Raw genomic sequence first — 21,712 nt, forward strand, 5'->3', positions numbered from 1 at the left:
TACCACAAAACAGCATAAACTATAGCCAAACTATTCTCTGTGGACAATTTCTTTACAAACTTTAAGACAGCAAAGAACCCCAAAGGCTTTCCAGATAATGTATTCCAGTGCCTAGCTGCTCTTCCAATTCAGGAAAAAAGATTCAGATATCCAAGCTAATAACTCCTTTACAGCAGAGCTTTCGTCCACCACTCCTCCATGTGTGATGGACTTGGTTTGTTCCACTTCATTGTTTGTTCCTCCACTTCATTGTTTGCTCTACTATGAACTTTTACTTAATGCAAGGATCTTAACAAGGAAGAAGTTCCTTTAATCAACAGAAATTCCTAGAGTGAGCAAGTTCTTTTAAACTTTCCCAACATATTACATATGCCTCATCACTGAACTTTCTTGTTGCTCTCCTCTGAAATACTCAGAGTTTCTTCAGGTATTTCACCCAGGGCTGGCCACAGCATTCCGGCTGAGGTCTTACCGCTGCTGGCTAGAATGCAAGGATCACTTTCCATACTTAACCTCGCAAAAGACTCCTGCTTATATATTCCATTTGCTTTTATTGCGATGGCATGATACTGTTTGTTCATCTCAAGTCAGTTATGATTATAGCCTGTGAGCCCTTTTCTGAACACACAGGCTTCTGTCTACCCGGTCAGTCCCCAACTTTCAATGTGCAACTGATTTGGCAGTTGGTGTTTCAGTGTCTTAACAGAGACAACACAAAAACATTCTTAAATCTGCTGCAGAATGAGCGCGCTTGATATGGAACTGACTCACTTTAAAAATAAATCTGTGGATTATTCCAGTAGTAGAACAGGTTGTACTCATGGCTTTCAAATCAAATATTAATAGTAAAGTACCTTCACTAGTTAATCTAATTTTAGACTTGTTATAAAAGAACAATTATTTTTTCTTACCTCAATGCCAAACAAACTACCAGAGAAAGGACGATCTAACAACTTTGGCTTGTAAGTGAGAACAGTAGTCCCCTTCAAAATAATTGCACTGGTATCAAAACAAGACATGTCTTCAACAACCACAAATTCAGTGCCTGAACAAAACAAAATCATAAATAAAACATGGAAATTTGAAATGCCATTAAGCCATTTTAAGCATCTCTGGCAGGATTAAAGAACCTGTTTTCACTAGCACATGGCTTTTAAACAGTGAAGTACCTTAAAGAGGCACCATCAGAAAACAATGCGTTTACCTGTCACATTGACCTTAACTTCCAGCTGTTTTTCTGTAGACACTTGTAGAGATGAACGTTTTGTAACAACTCCACTTTTCACCGTTTTTGGAACTACGGTTGTTTCACTGCTATAATTGCGTTGCCGGGAAGGAAGGAGATTTTCCCGTTTTTTGGTATCCCCAGGAGTATATAAAAAGTCATGAACAAGTAACAACCAGTCAAATATTAGAAACACGCGAAGGTTGTTCAAAACAACTGTGAAACTGGAGGAATCCTTAGTAGACCTATTAAGAGAAGAGTATACTTAACATGAATTTTACATTTTGCATAATCTATTTTCTACATTAATTTTAACAGAAAGCTTCTAGTAGCTGACAAGTAAGAACTACATAGAACTTTATAGAGATACACTTAGTTTACAGAGTGTCTGACCTTAACTTTTCTTTTTCTTTTTTTAAACAGATTGAAATTCAACTTGCTGTACGCACAGCAACCTAACCAATCTCAACTCCAAGAAACTTCGATAGCTTCTAAGCTATAATGTTATAAAAGGTGAATTGAAAGACACTATGCAACAAAAAATTAACTTATAAAAGCATCTTCATATATGAGGATTAGTAATTCACAAAATGTCAGTTCTTAAAACTGAACTTTTTTTTTTTTTAAACATCTGTTCAGTATCAAATCTAATGTACAGCATGTGAAATTTGAACCTGGCTTCATGCCCCTCTGAAAGATCAGACATACAGCGTGTTTCCTTTCACACCCTGATAGCGTTTTGTAGCACAGGAAGCTTCTTTGTCATTCAGAAAAAATGCTAGCCTGACTGAACTTTTAAGCATCGCATTTTAAGAGAGATAAAAGTGTTTGACTTCATGATCTAGACTATCAATTACATCTGGTCATGCTAATCAGAAAATAAGCCACATGCTTAAATACTATGAAACAATTTTATATCCGACACATTCTGAACTAGAAAAATCTCTTAAAAAACTAATTCCTTTGTGAGAAGCAGCCTGCCTGCATTACTTCCAACAGGAAAATCCTTTAATCCAGCCCGGCTCTCCAGACCATTTCCAAAAGGCATGAGCCAGTATAACACTATCACTGTGCTCTGCACAAGCTTATATCTAGTGCCAATGATACTCTCACCAGTAAAAATGTAACACATGCTTATGTAGCTACAATTCAAAGGCATAGCAGTTGTGGAGAGAAGAAAGGGGAAGGAACCACATCACTCAAACCAGATTAGGCTTTATTGTGCAAACTAACCTCCAATCATGGCAGACACCGGATCAACCATTACATGCAATCTTTGAAGTTTTTTTAAAAAAATCCTATCACAGTTTAGGTTTATTTAAATGGAAATCCTGGAGCCTTTCTGAATGCAAACTTATTCTATCAGCACTTAAAAGCTTCATACGATCTCCAAATCCATACAACAGATTGCTTAAAAATTCTAAGAACAGACACCTTCAAAATTTTCTATTGGACTAAAATACAGTCACATCTTTTTTTAAACCTACATTGCTCCTGCAACTGTTTCAGAAGGTATCATACTTACTCTCAAAAGAACAAGTTAGAAAGCTGAGTTTGATCAGTGAGGCTGGTCAGAAGTGAGCACAACATAGCACTAGTCATCTCACTTCACTTTTCATTAGGTAATATCCCTCAACAAAAAAACATGCTGATAAAGTTAAATGTTGACATTATACTTTATACCACTGTCTTCAATATTAAAATGAGAACAAAATGGATTCCCACACTCTGATGCTTTTAAGCATTCCAAGAGATTTAGATGATAAAAAACAACATAAGAGAATACAAAACAGAACATAAGGATTATGTTTTTTAAAAAGAGGTGCCATTTCTGTATTTATTTGATTCWCTCAAAAAGGCAAGAGTGACACCTACTGGAAAATGGCTTCTGTGCCAGAATATAATGAAATTAATTCTATAATACAACTACATGCAAATATAGARGTGACAGACCAAGTATGGACAGACCTTTTAAGGAAACTCAGCTTTAACTTGACTGATTTTGATAGGCCAGAACTTAACCCAATGCATTTACACATTCAAACCTAACATTATTTTCTCATTGTTGCAGTAAAAACAAACAAAAACAAAACAAAACAAACAAACAAAAAAAAACCTAAAGCCCAACAACTTTCAGTTAATCAAGACCTGCAGATTGCGTTCTATCAAGTACCACTTGTCACCCCAAGAAATGCTTTCAAGTTAAAATATAAAGCCAGCAAGAAATTTGTCTGCATGAATAACAGCTATATTAAGGACAAGACACTCCTGACCCAAAAATGTCATTGAAAAATGTAAAATAAAATAAAATAAAATAATCCCAGAATTACCAACCTGAAGTGCAATTCAATCTGGATTGCTCCTGGACTACTCGTATTCTTTGATGACTGAAAGATGCAATTGAATACATTGGGCACGCCTGCAGTAGTCTTCTGTCCAGCATAACGTGTGTCAAATGCCATCATGGAATGAGAAACCAAATTTACAGACTTTGTTGCATTTGAACAGCTTTCATAAAGCAACTTGGATTTCTTAAAATCAAACCTAGGAGAATAAAAGCAAAACATTGCATTTAAGAGTCTTACAACATATTTATTCCAAGAAGTCACTTAGTTTAAAGTACACATGACATACAGCTAATACCTTTCATATATGTATTTTCTGTGACATCTATAATCACGATATATCAAGTTATTAAGACACAAATTGGATTCCTACTCTATTTAATAATATTTTTCACTGATATAGAACCTTCTGGATTAAAAATGCATGGCAGACACCCTCTCTGTTTTTCAAGATTTCCCTTCAACACTTTCTTAAATAGAATACTATTTGTCTTGGTTGAGTCAACTGATTAGTGCACTGTGATTTCAAGAACAGCTAGAAAGATGCAGCTGGTACCTTCTGACTAGTGACATTCCCTCCCATTTTTCAGACAATTCAAGCTCTCAGTTTGGACTCCAAATAAGGAATGCTGTTTCAATTCATATTTTCATGTATTACGTTAATTCTTGTCCTCTAACATCTTAGAGGAACGTAGCATTTAGAATAATGTATTCAATAACAAAAGAAAATTCATACCTTGCTAAGGAGCTGCAACCATCTTTTCCTTTTGGATCCATCAGTTCCAGGCTCACATTAACCATGTCAATGAGAAAAGACATAGAAGTATATACTTCTCCACTCAAAACCGTCTGAAAATGAAAAACACCAACATTCCTTTTAAGAACATCTGTTTAACTTTTCATTTCTGAATTAAGAATTTTTACTTGGGACAAATGCAAACAGTTATAATATACTTTCTCCTTGAAAGAGTTTCATTAACCATTGCTGGACAAAAATCACATTTCAAAACACTGTAGCCTCCAACTTGAACAATGTCTTACAAAACAAACAACATACAAACAAACCCCACCACAAAACAGCCAACATTTCCTTCAAACTGTTTCAAGTACCTTTTATTATTAAATCAGATTTGTAGCTTCTGAAACTATTACAAAAATTAATCTCATTTAGAGTTTTAGGAGAGATGCCTAACATGAAGAACATACTAGTATTAGGAGGACTTTACCCATCCTTTCCTCAGATCTTAAGAGGATCCTAGACGCTTCCCAGTATTTTTCCCCTGGCATGGGCATGCATTTGCTTCTCAAGCAAAGAGTACAATCGTGCAACATAAACAGTACTTGGAACCCCCACAAGACTGGGAGAAAACATGTTATTTAACAACTTATTCTCAGTAATAAGGACAAATGCTGATCTACTCCAGATGAAATGCTGCCCAAAGTCTTCCTGAAAGGATAGGATTTGACAGCAGCCCTAAGAGACAGGTGATACTTGGGAACAGGCTCAAAAATATGGATGGCTGTGCTGTGAAGCCTTTATTACTGAAATTCTTCTCTCAGATCTGCCAGACAAAAGAGGGCTTTTGACACAAACAGAAAATAGTACATGTTCCATTTAATCTTTTAGTCAGTCTTCAAGAATTTCACAGACCCCATGGGAAAGGGATCATGAGCCTGCACATGATGACAAGATAGTCTTTAAGTCCCTCCAAAAAATTCCATACAAATGGAAAAAGCTTAAGCTTGTTAACGTGCCCATAATATATAGCAATAACAACTCACCTTAAACATTCAAGAAAACAATTGATAAAGTTTTCATTGATTTATTAACTTTTTTCCCCACCAGTACGTTTCAACATACCTAACAATAACTAACCAATACAAGCAATGGCTGCTGTTTCTTCCATATCTCTCAAAACTCTAAAGTCTCAGAAACATGAAGTGGTAAGAGCAAGTCGTGGCTGAAAGGACAACCTGACCTGTCATTATACTAAGACAAACCTGAATTTCCAGCAGTATCTACAGAGAAAAAGGTACAGAACCATCACCGTTCTTCTGCCTAAATCTTTTTATTTACCAGTCAGTCTCATAAACAACACAACAACTTTGAGAGATGTTTAGTCTAATAGGAAAACAAAACAAAAACAAAACATTTCAACACACAATTTCAACTGTGTAAACCCACAATTCCTCTTACATGAATTCTTGGATCCTGCAAATCATAAGGTCGCATGAACTCTTCAATAGGTTCCCCAAGATTGTTCTCCAGAAGTCCACGAATAAGTTTATATTTAATCAAATCTAGAGAACAATGGACTGAAGACAGATTGCCATGTATCGATATGTCCGCAACTGAATGACTTAGCTCTCTACAACAAAAAAGGAAAAAACACAGTATTTCAAGGTGCTATAACAGAGCAGGTAGTACTTTAAGATACAACAGAAGGTAGGTAAAACACTGCAAAACATTTAGGCAAACAGCATAAAGCAATCCTGTTTCCATCAACTCACTTGTCTAAGTTTCTCTCTACTTGTAACTTCAGTCTGAAAGGTTCTGTTAACAGGCTTCCTCCTGTCTGCCTGACAAAGTAGGATGGAAAGGTCAAATCTGCACTCCTATCTTCCACAGCTTTAGAGCACTCCCTCTGACATCTCTCTGCAGCAAATATGTCCATGTCTTGCAGATCAACCATAATGCAGTCTAAGAGGCAGATGTGATCCTCTACAAGTGCACAGGAGATAATACATTAAGCAAGARTAAAGAGTATGTACAAAATTAATGTAACTTACTCCAAAAAGAAGTTTTTACTCATTATTTTGAAATTATTCTGATTTTTTTTTTATTAAAGAATTTTTGTTCATGCTCATCAATACCTGTAACTAGCAAATACCAAGCAAATACCAAGCTCATTCTCAGGTAAATGTTAACTTGTAAATAAGAGTCCCACAGTACTCCTTATATGCCTGCAAAACGCATTTGAAATGCACCCAGATTGCAGATTTTTTTCCTCCAGAATCTGAACTACACATCTCTAATCCTTTAAGYTGCAAAAAGCCACCTTGAAACTAAATTTCCTTTTAAACCTACAACCAGGATAAGAAAATGGAATTCTGAAAATTAAGGTTTCTGCACTCGTTACATAAATTACTGGTTAGGAAATTGCAAAGACACAAATCACATAACCCAAAATCTACCCACTATTCTCCTACAAGACAAAAATATTTAACTGTCCTCCCAGTTAATATTGCAACTTTTCTTCTAATGACATTCCATATTAAAAGTACACTATATATGAATAACTATATATGTAAGTATATATAAATTTCTATAGTTATGATCATGTCAGATAATGTATTTAAGTAGTTTATAAAGTAAGATTATAAATTAAGCCTCTAACAAATTTCTACTGCTCTAAGTTTCTGAGGTAAAACACACTGGATTACTGACAAGCGTAACAAGGAAAACAATTTACTAAGCAGATATATATTCTAAAGAGTTCTAGAAGGGTCTTTACAACAAGTGGGAGACAAGCATCTTAAACTGAAGCCAACTCTAAACAAACAAATATCTTTAGGTTCTTTATATCTTTAGACTCTTTAGACCCAGAGCCTTACTTTTTCAGTCTGTTTTCAGTGTCACATAAGATATATGTGAAACACTGCAGTGTGAAAACTGCACTGTGTCATTTTATACAGAAAAAGAAGAGCTAAATGGGGTTTCTACCATTTATCACATACCTGGGCTGTCAGGATTTGGCACAGCAGGTATTTTCAATTGTTGCCCTTGCTGTTTACTCAAGGTATTCAGCACAGGCTCACTCTTCAGCCTAGAAATGTTTGTTCCTGATGATTTTTTCATGAACAGCCCTTCTGTCACTACTTTTGATTCATCTGCACTTGTCATTTTCTTCATGCTGTGCTTTGGGGTTCCCAAAGGAGATGAAAATTGAACTGAATCCTGCTAATGAAAGCAATTCTGTAATTAACAATGGATATTTACCTTAAACACTAAGGAATCAATACAGCAAGACTGAAGCTGCGACAATCACTGTCAAAAAACTAAGCATCCTATGTGAATGCCAGTATCTTTTACCACTACCAAAAGATAGTCAAGCTCTTTTCCTTTCATCTTAGCAGCAGATTAAAACATTTTCTTTAAAAAAAAACAAGCTTACTTCAGTAATATTTTCAAAAAGCTGTGAAACATTTTCAATGAGAAATTAATTTCAAATGAGTAGTTTTAGCACAAAACCAAAGAAAAAACCCAACCCTAAAAGAAATTAATGCGAAGTAGCGCGCTAAGGCTACCAAGATATCAAGTATTTCTGTAGAATAATGATTGCTAAATATTTAGAAGCTATTTTTTCCACAGCATAACAAGGGCTTTCTTCAAATGATGAAAACACGCACAGTGATTTCTGCAAGATCATGTCAGTAACTTAACATTTTTATTAAAATAAAGTGAATGAACACATCTCATATACCTGAAGTTAGCTTTTTACGCACTCTAGATACTTTAGTCATAATATCAAAAGTGTCCCAAACTTTTTCTGCAATAGTTAAGTCTAAGATGGAATAAATCTTTACCCTTATTGTTCAAATACCCACAGGTGAAAAAAAGAAAGGCTCGTTACAGTAGTTTTTAATATTTTATCCCTCCTCCCCCACATATCCAGTGGAACTCTTACAAGCTTTTTCACATTCAGAGAACGCTATCTAGCACCAAAAAACTGAAAAGTGTGTGATCTGCTCCATACTGACCAAATGTGTCACGTCAATGTTAACGGATTTACTCTCCCAAAGAAGTTGCACCAGTGGAATAGGTTTACACACTACCTTTATAMCCCAAAGCCAATTTCAACATGCACTTAGTTTACCCTGATTTGAATCTGTGAACCTCATATTTCAGTTTTACACAAGTTGATTTGCCCAAGCAAATAACCATCTGTGTTTACTAACCCACTTGCCTCCTTACTCTGTGAATGCTGCCTTTCCCATAACTGCAGTATTGCTACAATCATTTGCTGTCTTATTTTCGTACTCAACCTCTGATATCACAGTATAATCCTTTCCCATAAGCCTTCCTTTTAGTTTCCAATTATGAATTTTAATAATTATTGTTTGGAAATTTTCATTACAGCCATGATCAAGAATTATAAATTTAGAAATTTGAAAACATTAGTCTTTAAACTTATAAAGACAGGAGTGAAAAGTACATGCAAAGAAAAATCATATCACATCACTTATAAATCTATGAATTTACACAGTACATCCAAACCAGTAGCTCCTCAGACATGCATAAACAGCATAACACAATAAAATTAAATCCAACTCTTAGGGAATTCTGCAAAGTCTTTACAACAAAACCATACTTTAWTATTTCAAGGAACTTATTTTATTAGAAATAATTTATAAATGAATGAGGAGCACCTGAACACTCCTATAAACATGTGAAATACCTCAAATAAAATGGGATCCTTGTACGCATTTCCTTGTAAAATCAGATCCTCAAAAATAAACATAGGACAGAGAAAAAAAATGAAAACTAAAAGAAACCCCACATTTTTATTTTAAGTCCCAAATTTCTACAGAAAGAAAATTATTATGCACACATCCTTTAATCTCCTAACATCAGTCTGGGAATCCACCACTTATGAATCTTTAAATACATCAGCACCCTAGAGCATGTAAGACAACATTACAATCCAACGCTGCCTTGCAATAAAGACACTGTTAGATYAAAAAATAAAAAATAAATAAAAATATAAAAATCAGAGGAAACTAACAGACATGAAAGATGAATAGCAAACATTTCCACAGTTGGCATTTTACAGTTTGCTACAAGTGGTTAAACACATTTAAAACGGTTTCAATACAAGCTGTAAAGACAACAGCATAGACATGCCACAAAATTGCTGTGGTAAATCAGTCTGCCTAAGTTTTCCCACTTCTCTTTTTTTAAAAGAAATAGCTGATTCCCAGAACAAAACAATCCATTTCATTGCTGAGGCTGGGTACAGAAAGCCTTCCAAGATGTTTTTTCCTCACCCCAAACACCCCAAATTTTGTAACTGCCTCTCAACAGCAACACAGACTAGTCCCTCTCCTGCACCTAGCCTAAGCACACACACTTGGTTTCATTAAGTGAAAGGAGAAACAGTGGGGGGGGGAAAAAAAAAAAGAAACAACAACAACAAAATTAACCACCATTCTGTTCTCCAGCATGTTCCAGCAACTCTCAGCCAAGACACACCTCCATTTTCTGCTACTCACTCAGCAGAGATTTTGTTTTGTGGAAGGCTGAAGAAGTGCTAAACAGGGTTAGATGAAAGCCCTTCTAAGCTGCCCCTTTCAGGTGTGCACCCGTTGTTTTCTGGGTCCCAACAAGGGCAAATTCCAGCAAGCTCTCCAGAACAGCCTCCCCTCTGCCCTGAATGCCTCAAAGCAAGCCCAGGTGCAGCTGCCAAAGAACAGCTGGGTACAATCAGCAGCAGACGAGATCCAGATTTTCATATAGAGGCTGGCATGGATGGTTTCACTACTAATAACATTAAATATATAGGAGTAAAATTCAAGAGTCATTGACCATTTTGATATAGAAATAAAATACACAAAAACTAGAAAAATTGTCAGCTGCTAATTCAAAAATAAGGTTCTGTTTTTACCTTGTTCTTTAATGAGAAGGTACCTGGCATACCCGCAAACAAAAATCTGTTCTTGACTTTCAGTTTCCCAAGATTAGCTACAATAAGACTGTTAGACTTCGAGCTTTCAGGTATAAGCAGGACAGGAGCACCAGCCTCAATGTCAAGAAGAACTCGAGAAGCTCGCTGTGCTTTATCTCTTACCTGGAAAGATCAAACATTTGTTTGAAAACTTAGTTCGTTGCACCAGGATAATTCACAAGCATGTTGCAGTTTTTGCTAATCTTTTAGTATTTTTATGTAGTGGTTCTCTATAATAACATTTTCAGAAAAAAAGATCTCATTTTAATGAATCTTATGTTTCATAGGGAAGAGTTTCCTCTTGGGTTTTTCTGGCATCTTTGTACACTCAAGATACACTTTGTACACATTCAGAAACAATCATTATAAAAAAATTATTAATTTACCAGAAGTGAGTGATTATTTCACACTGGTTAGTAGTGAACTCAGGAACACTATTCCTTGATTTACAAAATTAAGAGGTGATTAAATTTTATACAAAAAATACTGAACTCTTGCCGTGGGCAGAGGAACAAAGGCTAGTTAAGAGGGTTACAGTGCCAACGGCAAACACCGTGAGGTGCAGGAATCAGGGGTGAAGCACACAATGTACTGTCTCCACTGTAATAGAAGAGGTATAATTGATGCTACTACGGTACACTAAAGTTAAACTGAAATGATGCAACCTTCAGATTAGCAACTAAGAGTTCATTATAGGTCTCTGGGACAGAAAAGTTGTAAATCACAACTATAAATCACTATAGCTGTCAGCACTTTCCAACAGGCTTTTATTAATGAAACAGATGAGTCTGAAATTTAAAAACTAAACAACTACTTAATCGATAAGTGAGAGAGACTGACACTTCTCAGTCTTCCTCTCCAAAACAGTCAAATTTCCCAGTTAGAATTATGAGTAACTGAAAGAATGAAGCACTCTTTGCAGCAAATAGAAATACTGTTCAAAATTCAGACAGCAAAGAACTTGATCAATCTTCTACAGATTCATTTTAGAAGTTCAGCCTGACAGATAAATGAGAGCACGTCTAGCATAGATTCCTGATGGCTTTTCATGCAGGCTGTTGGTACTTATTTGCAGAACTTATGCATTCCCTGCAGGACATACCATACACTCTACCTTTTTTCCAGCATTTTTGCCTTACATTTTTGGAATTAGATGATTTCCAGCCATAAAAGAAAATCTCGACAAAAAAATGGTAAGAAGTTATCATGCATCCCAGAAAAGAGTAGCACTGTAGAATATACCACTGTTAGCAGTTCATACTTCCAAGTCTGAAGTATTAGCGTCACAACCACTTAAAACAGTACAAAAAGAGAACTTCCTTTGGACCAGATGTTTCAAAATCAGTTTCAAATTTCTTAACTGGTGCACTATGAAGCATTTTTATATATGGGCTTTCTTCAAATTAAGAGAAGCGACTTTATTAACAAGACTATCACAATTAACTATATTAATCACTCCCACATTAGGTTTTAAGACAAAAAATAGGCTAAGATGACAGTCATGATTAATTATCTACTGTATTGCAAGCAAGTCCAGCATCTGATTTCTGGTTGTATTTTCTCATTCCACCAGCCATCCCATTTAATCAAAAATACAAACATGTGTGTAACAGGGACTTCTCACTTGGTTCTCCTTCTTCAGGTAGAAGACTTACTATTAAAACTAGCTGCTGCACAGTGGAGAAACAGGCAACATAATACACTGAGCCCTGTTCTTCCAGCATCATGAGGACAGRAAGACACCTGCACCAGCACATACTACAGGATGCAGGGGACAAAATTTTCAGTAATGTGGAAAATTTGGTATTCTACACTTTTGAATAGCAACAGAATATCCTTAAATCAAGTCTTTTAACTACAAGGTACATATCATCTTCCTTCACTAACCTCAGAATTGTAAAACTACCTTTCATTTCAAACCCCTCATCTGATGCAGTAAGGTAAAAGAACAGGGTGGGAGGAAGACATACTGTTTGTCCTTCAATTGCTGCTCTTTGGCGCCCCAAGACATCCTGAAGCTGAGTAAAATGTTGGATGAAAGACACCACTTCTGCCTGGAAACGCTGGGTATGCACATATTGAACAGATGCCATCCGCAGAGTGACACGAGTATCACACTCCCTCTGTAGCAATGGATCTGGCCGCCCATATCTATGATAAAGATCAAAAGTAAAGTTTTGCTATCTACCTTATCAACATTTCACAAATACTGCTATTCACTTTTTGCATTTAAAATAGTGATACAGAAGTTTTAGCTGATTGTTCACAGGATACAATTAAAACAATTTCAATTACAAATCTGAAAAAAGGGGGAATATTTCTAAGTTACAGGTATTTAAACACTACTGAGTTTTAATAATGCCAACAGAAAAATTCTAAACACAGAATGCAACTCTAATCTCAACATCCAATGGATACACCTTTAGTGATTTTATACATCAGAACAGTGACTTACAAGGTAAGTACTCTACTGCATAATAATAATATTCTGGTCTTGATGATAATAAAAATAGTTTCAACTCTGAATCAGTGTACTGCAATGTTGGAAATTAATTCCATAACATTAAATGGGCAATTTCTAGTCTGACTGATTCTAGTGGGGAAAAGGAGAGGAAAACCATGAAACATCAGAACTATTGCTTTAACGTTAAGCAGAAGAACTTTAGAGTATGGTATGTCAAAAACAAACCTGTAACTCCAAATTTTAAATAGAAACAATGGAAAACCTGTTTTATCAGTAGAAAACTTTTTCCAATTTTTAAAACACTTATTATTTTATATAGGAAGAAATTATCAACTAAATAGTTTGAATAACAGCTTTATGGGGAAAGAAAGGCTGTTTCCCTAATGAACCAAGTATGTTGCAGGACAACAAAAGAGGTAAAAATATTTCAGGAGYTTATGAATCATAATGTTCAAAGTATCATTTAAGTCACAAGCTTCCAAAAGCAGAAGCCTGAAGAGCGGAAACTTCTTTTTTTGGGGCGAGGGGGGAAATGGGGGAAAGGTTGAGGGTTATGAGGTCTTGTTAATATTTAGTAACAAGAGAAGGTTTAAATTCATACTTATAGACTTGGAAAATGAGTGCTTCTTCACCACTTGTAGTGAAACGTTCTCTGTAAAATTCTCCATGAGCTGTAAGGTCACTTAAGGACAGACTACCAATACTTCCTTGCAGGGCTAAGTCTCCATCTACAAAGCAAAAAGAAGACAATTAGTATCCTTAAACACAAATAAGTTACTAAAACCCAAAAGTAACTCCTCAACAAGTTTGTGTTAGTGGAGTTAACTCTTCACACTTGGATAAAATGTATCAATAACAAACAACATCAAAGCATCAGGTCATTTGATAATCTGTAAGGAAGCTAACTCAAGACATACCATTTATTAAATAACCACTTATGATTTATCAAGGATTTATATCCAAATTTTTCTGAAAATAACCATCATCCTTGGGGAACTTCTTTTCATAGCCCACCTCTGAAATCTTGGGATTAAAGCAGAATTAAAATGAGTTTTAAAATCAACACTGAAAGAGCAGGTCAGGGGGAGAAGCAGTGGGAAGAGAAAGTGCATCTTCCCCAGAAAACAGCAGCAATAACAACGACGACAAAAAARAGCACTAAAACAATTTCAAATCACTACTCCAATGCATACTTTCTTTTATTTTAAGCCGCATACAATCTTAGCCCTCCCATCTACTCACCAATCATTTCCAAGTGAGCTGCAAGTTTTGACACATTGGCTTTAGCTAGCTCACTAGTTGTCTTATTCAGTACTAAAGATAGAGAATGGACCTGGTCAAACAAAAAGGAACAGGTTGGTATTATACATTATGATTCTGTAGCTGTAACATCTCATGTATTAGATTTTTTCAAGACAATTCCACTATAACATACAAATGGCAAAAGAGAATGATTTGACTGGGAGACAGAGGAGGAAAGCAACCTTTTCACATCCTTGTTTGCACATTGAAGGGTCTCTCAATAATACAGAATGCTCAGGTCATCAACAAAAACCTAACACCGTTATCTTTGTCCTCTGCTCTTTCAAGATTTGTCATTTGTAACTTAGACTGCAGGACCTCTGGGAAAAGGAGAGAGAGAGAGAGAGAGAGAGAGAGAGAGAGAGAAAGAGACAGAGAGAGACAGAGAGAGAGAGAGAGAGAGAGAGAGAGAGAAAGAGATACACACACACATATATATGTATAAAAAAATTTTTTTTAATAAAACTCCATAGTATCTAGGACAGCAAAGTTCCAGTTTTAGTATGTCTGGTCTTCCATTTCACAGAATCCTCATCATTTCAGGAATCACAGACATTTAGTCTGTGCCCTGTTTTTTCCCAGGGAAATAATCATCACTGTCCAGAAGACTTGGGCACTTTCCTTAATCTCTAACGTACACAGCAGACTCTGCAAGGGGAGTCTCAAACTCTACCCATATGGGCCCTACTTGAATGAATATGGAGCATTCTACTTCAGCCTCCCTTTAAGTGGCATATAGGTATCAAAGGAAGATCACAGAGCAAAGGAGCCAAGACTTTGGGGATGAAAGTTGCCTTCTCATGGGTCATCTGCCCCTAGTGAAGGGGTGTAAAAAAGTAAAAAAAAAAACAAACAAAAAAAAACAAGCAAGGAGTCATTAGGACTTGGCTGCTGTATGATACATGGAAGAACAGTAAAAACAAATTACTCTTAACCTGAAATGGAAACAGCCTCAACACGTAACCCAAAGCTTGGACAGGATGGCTGCATGAAAAGGGCTCTTTATTTATTCTGCAGCATGAGTCTAAAGTATGTATAATCCACACAGACCATGCAAGTCACTGCCTTCTAAAACATAAAGGCTGTTCTCTTAACCCCTTCCTTATCACTTAACATGAAACACTGAAGTTCATTATTCATTAATAATTTTGCATATTTTTTCTCTCTTCTGTAACTTCTGCACTTTACTATACATGGACACATTTTAAATATACTGTTTCTGAATTGTTTACTTGCCTTCTCCACTATAATATAAAACATTAACTTGATTTAAAAGCTACCTTAAGTTTTCATGAACCAGAAGTTTAATGACTGCCAATAATATTTTGCATCTTAAACATACCTTCAGATCCAGTTTAGTGTTTATARGTTCATGGGCTTGAGAAGTTGACAAGATATTTATTTCTGATTTAACTGTCTGCTGAGTATCCTCTGGTTGCAGCTTCATAGCATGGTTATCAGCAGTGGATCCAATTCCAAAGAAATCCAGTATCACTACCCAAGTCTGCAAAGTTATTAAAACATCTAGACAGTTAAAATCAACATCAACACTACGGTTAATCTTTTTATAGTGTGAAGAAAACTCAGGATGTTTCCTGTCCACTAGAAATATATTAATATGAACCAATGAATCATCAAAGTTACTCTTTCCACAAGGCAACTTGGATCTGTCTGTTGTTGGAGAAGGAGGTGGAGTCAGAGGATACTCAGAATCAGCATCTTCTTTTTGCTTCTTACGGGAGGCACAAATTGGTCTTTGGTATAGCTGAAAGACATTAGGTGCTTCTTCCATATGGGAAGGTAAAGAACGTGGCATATCTGGATATTCTACATTGGATACCGAGGGGCAAGACTGAGAAAGATATTCCTTGTGCGCTAAACTGGATGGCTTCGGTGCTCCACGGGACACCATGAGATTCTTATGCATAGAGTCTGGGTTTTTTTCCAGAAGATCTTCCATTAGCAGAGAGCGCAAGGCAATCTGAATAGATAAAGTCTGAGGATGATCTTTAGCAAACTCAACATCAAAATCCTGAAACTTAAGGCTGACAAGGCCTTGTGCACCAAGTGTTAGATCACCGCTTAACTGAACCTGGAGCTCCGAGATATGAAAGTTGGCTTGAATCTGAGTAAAAGATTTCGTTTCCCTGATAGGCAATGACTTATTTGGAACAGAAGAGAAACCAGAATGGCTGAATAAGCCATTTTCCTTCCGTTCACTTGAGAATTCTGTGCCTATACTATGAAGTGATGCTGAAGGAGAACTATGACAAGTTGAAGATACAGAAGTGGTTGGAAATTTATTTAAGTCTTCATTGTAAATTAAATTATCCAGAGTTTGCAGAACTTGCTCATATACATGTTTTGCTAACACCACCTACAATGCAGAAAAAAAATAATCATAACGTTAGTTCTCTAAATAAATAAAATCAGTATGTATATTTTTTAAAACCTCACAAGTTAAGTGGAAAGACAGTGGCATTTCAAGCCACACAAATGAAGTCTGTCCACAAGCAAAAAATAATCCAGAACAAACTACAATGCAAAGCTGAAGATCACCACTCTTCTATATTAACTTTGCAAGATGACATACTTCTGGAAGCATACAAAGCATCCCAGTATAGGATAGCTTTTTTCCCTAGGTAAAAAGCATCCACACATGGAGCTAATTTAAAATAACTTACCATACATGTGAGCCTTAACTTAGCATGCTGAGCACTATATGGACACATATGAGACAGCACTATATGAAAAAACCATTCTAGTCATCATGGCTTGTCTGCATAGTTGCAGATGTTTCAGTTTCCTCTGTTTAAAAGCTCTGCCCCTGCTCCTTTACTTGTAAGTATTTTTTCCAAGAGAACAGCATTTTAATTCTTAGTTTCTGATAGAACTGCAAACACACACCCATTTGGACAGCTACACTTATATCTTTTCCCTTTTGTGGTATGTGTGCAGGGTACCTAAAAATTAGACCAATATACAAAAACATCTAAAATGCCTCAAAACAGTATTAAGTTTTGGTCATTGTTGTTATGACTTAGACTGGGACTTCTAATCACATGTAAAAGGCCCTGACCCCTAAACTACCCACATCTTAAATTTGGGGAGATTTGCCTGAAAAATACTTATCTTCTGTGCAGAGAAACAATTTATATTGATACTGAACGTACTAGTTTATAATACCTGAAGAGGGTTGACAAATTTCCCCTCAATCTTCATAACACTTGATATTCCAAAGTCTTCATTACTCAAAGGGAAAGTCAAATCCAAATCTCTCTCTAATGGTATCTTTTCCAGTTTAAACTGGATGGTGGTGTTATTCAGAATATGGAAAGCTGTTAAGAGGAAGTGGAATGAAAACAACATTACCACAGTATAATCAGCGAACTGATTATTGTATAGGAACTGTACAGCAGAGGTAACATACTAGCTATTTAACTTACTCAGAATTTCTTAGTAATGCTGAAATATGTATATCTGGTTACGTTTCATTAAATTTCTGCATGAAAGGCATCATTTATTATTTTTTATTAGGAGAGTTAAAATGGATATAAAAAAAGAGAATTTGCTCAATCTAATTAAAATTGAGCAGTGTATTTTAGGGGGGACAGGAGAGCGAGCATATAATTGGACACACAGTCAAACACATGTTTTTAGTACTATTAGTCATACTAACATAATTAAGAGTCCCGATAAACATACCATGGCCTTTATGTAATGATTCAAAGAAATCATGGCGTGTAAAATGGGATTCTTCCTGACTGTTAATACTGGCAGGACCTGAAGAAGAATGCAGCCCATGAGATATCTCACTTGCAGACTCTTTCTTGCTCATAAACTGACTGCTATTTAAAGAATACATTTTAATATCTTTGATTTCAACTTGCAGTCTGTCACTTGTAGAGTCATCTTCTCCTGGTATGAAATTCTGAATAGATATTTGTCCTAGATGACCTACTAGCAATTCAGGGCTACCTGGCTTTCGAGGTATTGAGACAATCGGCGATTCGATGTTTACATTTAAAATAAGCTTAATAGTATCAGTTTTGAGAGGTGGGGATCCAAATGCATAACCTTCATTATCTTCTAGGTTGGCAATATCTCTTGATCGTGGTGTTGTATCAAACAGGGAAACCATTTCACTGTATTCAGCAGTTTTAGTTGCCAAGACTGTAGTAACTTTTGATGCTGCACTTTTTAGCATGCTGCGGAAATTCTCTTCCAATTCATCCATTGACAAAGTCAGCTCTTTCAAAAATTTAGCTGAGTGGTTGTAGTGCAAGGAGGCCATTTTGAGGTTAAGAGAACATTCTTCTTTTGACTTTTCTGCAAAAGTGAAACTTAAAGCATCTGGAAGGCCACTTCCATCATCAAGCCTAAAGAATAAAGATTCAAAGTAACCTATATCACTAATGAGATTTTCATACCTTACTGTATTGCCTATACTGACAACATACTGGTTCTTAACACTATCTTGAGTTAGATCCATAAGGTGAAGACATCCAAGAGAGCCATTTACATCAAACTTACTACACATAGAGACATTAACTTTAGTGCCACCAATACTTGCTGTTGCAATTTTTCTGCCATATTTTTCTCCATTTGTCATGCCGACTGTCCTGAGTAGGAGTATATTTAACCAGTGAATATCCACTGCTACCTCTGTATTCTGTACATAAGTAGACTGAAAGGTTTCCTGTTCCCTATAATCTCTTTCCAAGTCAGTCATTAAAGGCAGAGGACTAGAATCTTCTTTCTCCTTTGGGAAAGATTTCTGGAGAAACCCAATCAACTCAACAATAGTCTCTGGATTAAGGATGATATCCAAATTGTTCACCTGCACAGAGATCACCTGCAAACTGCTATCCAAATTCATTGATGGGCATTCTGCACTCACAAACTGATACTCTAATTTTATCAGGGACTCCTGATCTTTTCCATTGTTACAAGACGAAACATTTGAGGCTGCAGTGCATCTTTCTGTCAGACTAGATACATCAAAGGGATGTGCGTCATAGGGTCCATAAACAGGGGACTGAGCCCTGCTGTCTCGAAGACTTCCTGTGGGTACATCAAAACTAAGATTCTTATGAGAAGCCATCAAAAGATCAAAATCTGTGCCATATGTTTGCATAGTATCAACTAGTAACAGGCCATGAACAGTAAGGGACACTTCTGCATCATATGGCCTTTTCACAAAATGGGCATTGGTGCCAAAAACCTTGAGTACAGAGATATATCGTCCATTACTTTCAACACCCAACTGCATACAGTTGACTTTGAATTCAGCCAGAAGAAGCTGAGATTCAACAAGAACTTCCCTAGTATGCTGCTCTAGCATTACAACACTCTGCGTTAGATTCATTACAGAATCATGCAAGCTGCCAAGCTGGTCTACCTCTGTAAAAATCTTGTCTTTCCCTAAATGTAGGGCATCTGAAGACTTAGTTTCAGATGTACTCAGCTGTGTACAACAGTTCTTCAGAGCTGATATTTTATCTTCATTGATATGAATTTTCAAATCTGGTAAACTACCAGACAAAACAGCTCCTGGGTATTTTGGGTCAGATGTGTATATCAATCTGCGCTCCAACTGCAGGTGAACATTGAATTTTTCCACCACATGAGTTGGACCCACATCACTATCTTGAACATGTTTCCAGTTGTCTTTTACTCTGCCAACCATGATCTGAAGATCCATAAATGAAAGTGTGTATCTCTCATACATTTTTTTACTCATTAAGTGTGCTTGTAGCTGCTCTTCACTTATTTCCACTCCAGTAAATTCAGATAATTTGGTACCACTGTTAGTGCTAGATTCTGGCGGTGGAGTATTGGGAGGAGTTGCAAGAGGTGTTTTATATTCCTCATCACTTAATTCATTGACTTCTGATGAAAAAGTATCTGCATTCCTTTTAGAGTCATCTGTGGATTTAAAAATAAAAAAAAAGTTAAAAAAAAGTATTCTCCCCCCTCCTTGGATGTTTCCCASTATTACCAGATCATTTTGTCTGAAGTTCTAATTTTTTAGCATAGAGTTTATCCAATATGGTCCTTGCACTGTCACTTTTTCTTTTCTAGACAGGAAATCTATTACACTTCTTTCATGTAATGCTCAGTGATAATGTAGTAAAGAATCTATTAAAAGACACTATTGTCTCTTTTTTTGCACTCACTGACTGTTACTACAATATTTATTCTTAATCAACGTTAAAAAAAAAAAAAAAAAAGTTACTTTGCCTATGTAACCCTTTTGACAGCATTTTGGCATTTTGGACCTGATTCTAAACTACCCCAAAATCAGCTAAAAAGTAAGAACTAATTAACTGCAATATATTTCTGATCAGAACTCTGTGTCCAATTAACTTGATTGTCTAATAGTAAATTTACATTTAATTACCACATGGGAAGATTTTTCCTACTCTACAAACCTGGAACCAAAAAGAATTATTTTTCTTCTACCTTTTCGTTTAATGAAAAAAAAAAAAAAAAAAAAAAAAAAGCTCAAACTATTCAAAAGAGCCCAGTGCCTCACTTTTACAGAAAAAGCCAAATCTATCTTCTGTAAACAATTTGTTTTCTTTTTCTAGTTTGCCCTAAGACAGAAGTTACTAAAAACAAAGATATTAAAGCTTTTTAGAGATGAGCTGGTGCTAGAAAAGATTTAATGATTCAAAAACATCCAGAGTAAGATCAGATCCCACTGTAGACAAGTTTGGTCTTGACATCTAGACTGATTTTGCTGCTCTACAAAACAGTTCATCCTGCAGCAGTACTTTAAAAAAGATCCCTCTTTCAAATGTTCTTAATGTCTCCTCACACACAGCACTGTTTAGCTAGATTTTTAAGTAGGTCTAATTTTATTTAGAAGTTCCACTGGGCTATCTTTTTAATTTTCATGCATTGTTTTCCTAGCAGGACAGCTTGTTTAAGCAGCAATGATTCTAACTTCTAATACAAACAAGGTATACTCATTTTCCTTCCTTTTTTATTAGCCTGGCTGGAGACACATGTGCTAAGAAGAGAGATCCGTATGGCTACAGACTTGGAGAGCCTACTCAAAGTATCCTTTCACTGGCAGCACAGTCCTAGAAAAACATTCTGCATCCAAATCTTGCACCTAAGTCAAAATCCTATCTGTAGTATGACACACTAGCTGCCTGACACACTAGCTTCACATCTGTTCACCGCCTTGAACAAGTATCAAATATCACAGGGGATCCTTTCATTTTAAAGTTAATCCTAAAAATTCTGCCACTCTATCCGTATACAAAAATATTAAGAGTAGGAAAAAACCCATAAGACATCTCCACTTTCTACAACAGCACAAAAAATTTCTGGGAGAAGGCATAAAAAAAAAGCAGCAATAATTTGAGAACATACCTTGAGAATTGGTAAGTAATATTCTTCCCAGATCTACAACAACTAGCACTGGATCCGCAAATTTGAAATCATCCGGAAAGATCACCTGAGGGGCAGAAATATCAAGGCGCACCGTCCAGCTTTTGCTGTTTTCCTGAAAATTAAAAAGAAAGAAGAGAGTAGCCCCCAAGAAATAGCTTCCCCTCACATACAAAAAAACTCACACCAAATAAATCAATCTAGTTAGCCATTTTGTCACCTTAAGAGCTAATCTAGCTTAAAGAGC

The 21,712-nt window shown here is 36.0% G+C and overlaps 1 protein-coding gene across 10 annotated transcripts in view; it reads right to left on the minus strand.

The window, feature by feature from the left end:
- VPS13D (vacuolar protein sorting 13 homolog D) overlaps window positions 1-21,712 on the minus strand; it is a 119,011-nt gene that overhangs the window by 80,463 nt on the left and 16,836 nt on the right. For 8 of the 10 annotated variants that reach the window (XR_003254875.1, XR_003254877.1, XR_003254876.1 and 5 more), the window contains 15 exons: window positions 21,448-21,580; window positions 17,767-19,989; window positions 17,248-17,399; window positions 15,404-16,438; window positions 14,002-14,092; window positions 13,361-13,487; window positions 12,266-12,446; window positions 10,236-10,418; window positions 7,309-7,531; window positions 6,082-6,292; window positions 5,768-5,939; window positions 4,307-4,419; window positions 3,560-3,769; window positions 1,205-1,470; window positions 912-1,045 (listed from right to left, as the gene is read on the minus strand). Coding sequence is in view for 7 of the 10 variants with exons in the window: in XM_026074096.1 (XP_025929881.1) it covers window positions 912-1,045; window positions 1,205-1,470; window positions 3,560-3,769; window positions 4,307-4,419; window positions 5,768-5,939; window positions 6,082-6,292; window positions 7,309-7,531; window positions 10,236-10,418; window positions 12,266-12,446; window positions 13,361-13,487; window positions 14,002-14,092; window positions 15,404-16,438; window positions 17,248-17,399; window positions 17,767-19,989; window positions 21,448-21,580 (5,454 nt within the window). In the remaining 3 variants the exon portion in view is untranslated. The remainder of the gene's footprint in view (window positions 1-911; window positions 1,046-1,204; window positions 1,471-3,559; window positions 3,770-4,306; window positions 4,420-5,767; window positions 5,940-6,081; window positions 6,293-7,308; window positions 7,532-10,235; window positions 10,419-12,265; window positions 12,447-13,360; window positions 13,488-14,001; window positions 14,093-15,403; window positions 16,439-17,247; window positions 17,400-17,766; window positions 19,990-21,447; window positions 21,581-21,712) is intronic. The other 2 variants (XM_026074098.1, XM_026074101.1) reach the window with 1 other exon arrangement.

The sequence above is a fragment of the Apteryx rowi genome, unplaced genomic scaffold, assembly GCF_003343035.1.
Source record: "Apteryx rowi isolate R43461 unplaced genomic scaffold, aptRow1 scaffold_38, whole genome shotgun sequence".
NCBI classification, from domain to species: Eukaryota; Metazoa; Chordata; class Aves; order Apterygiformes; family Apterygidae; genus Apteryx; species Apteryx rowi.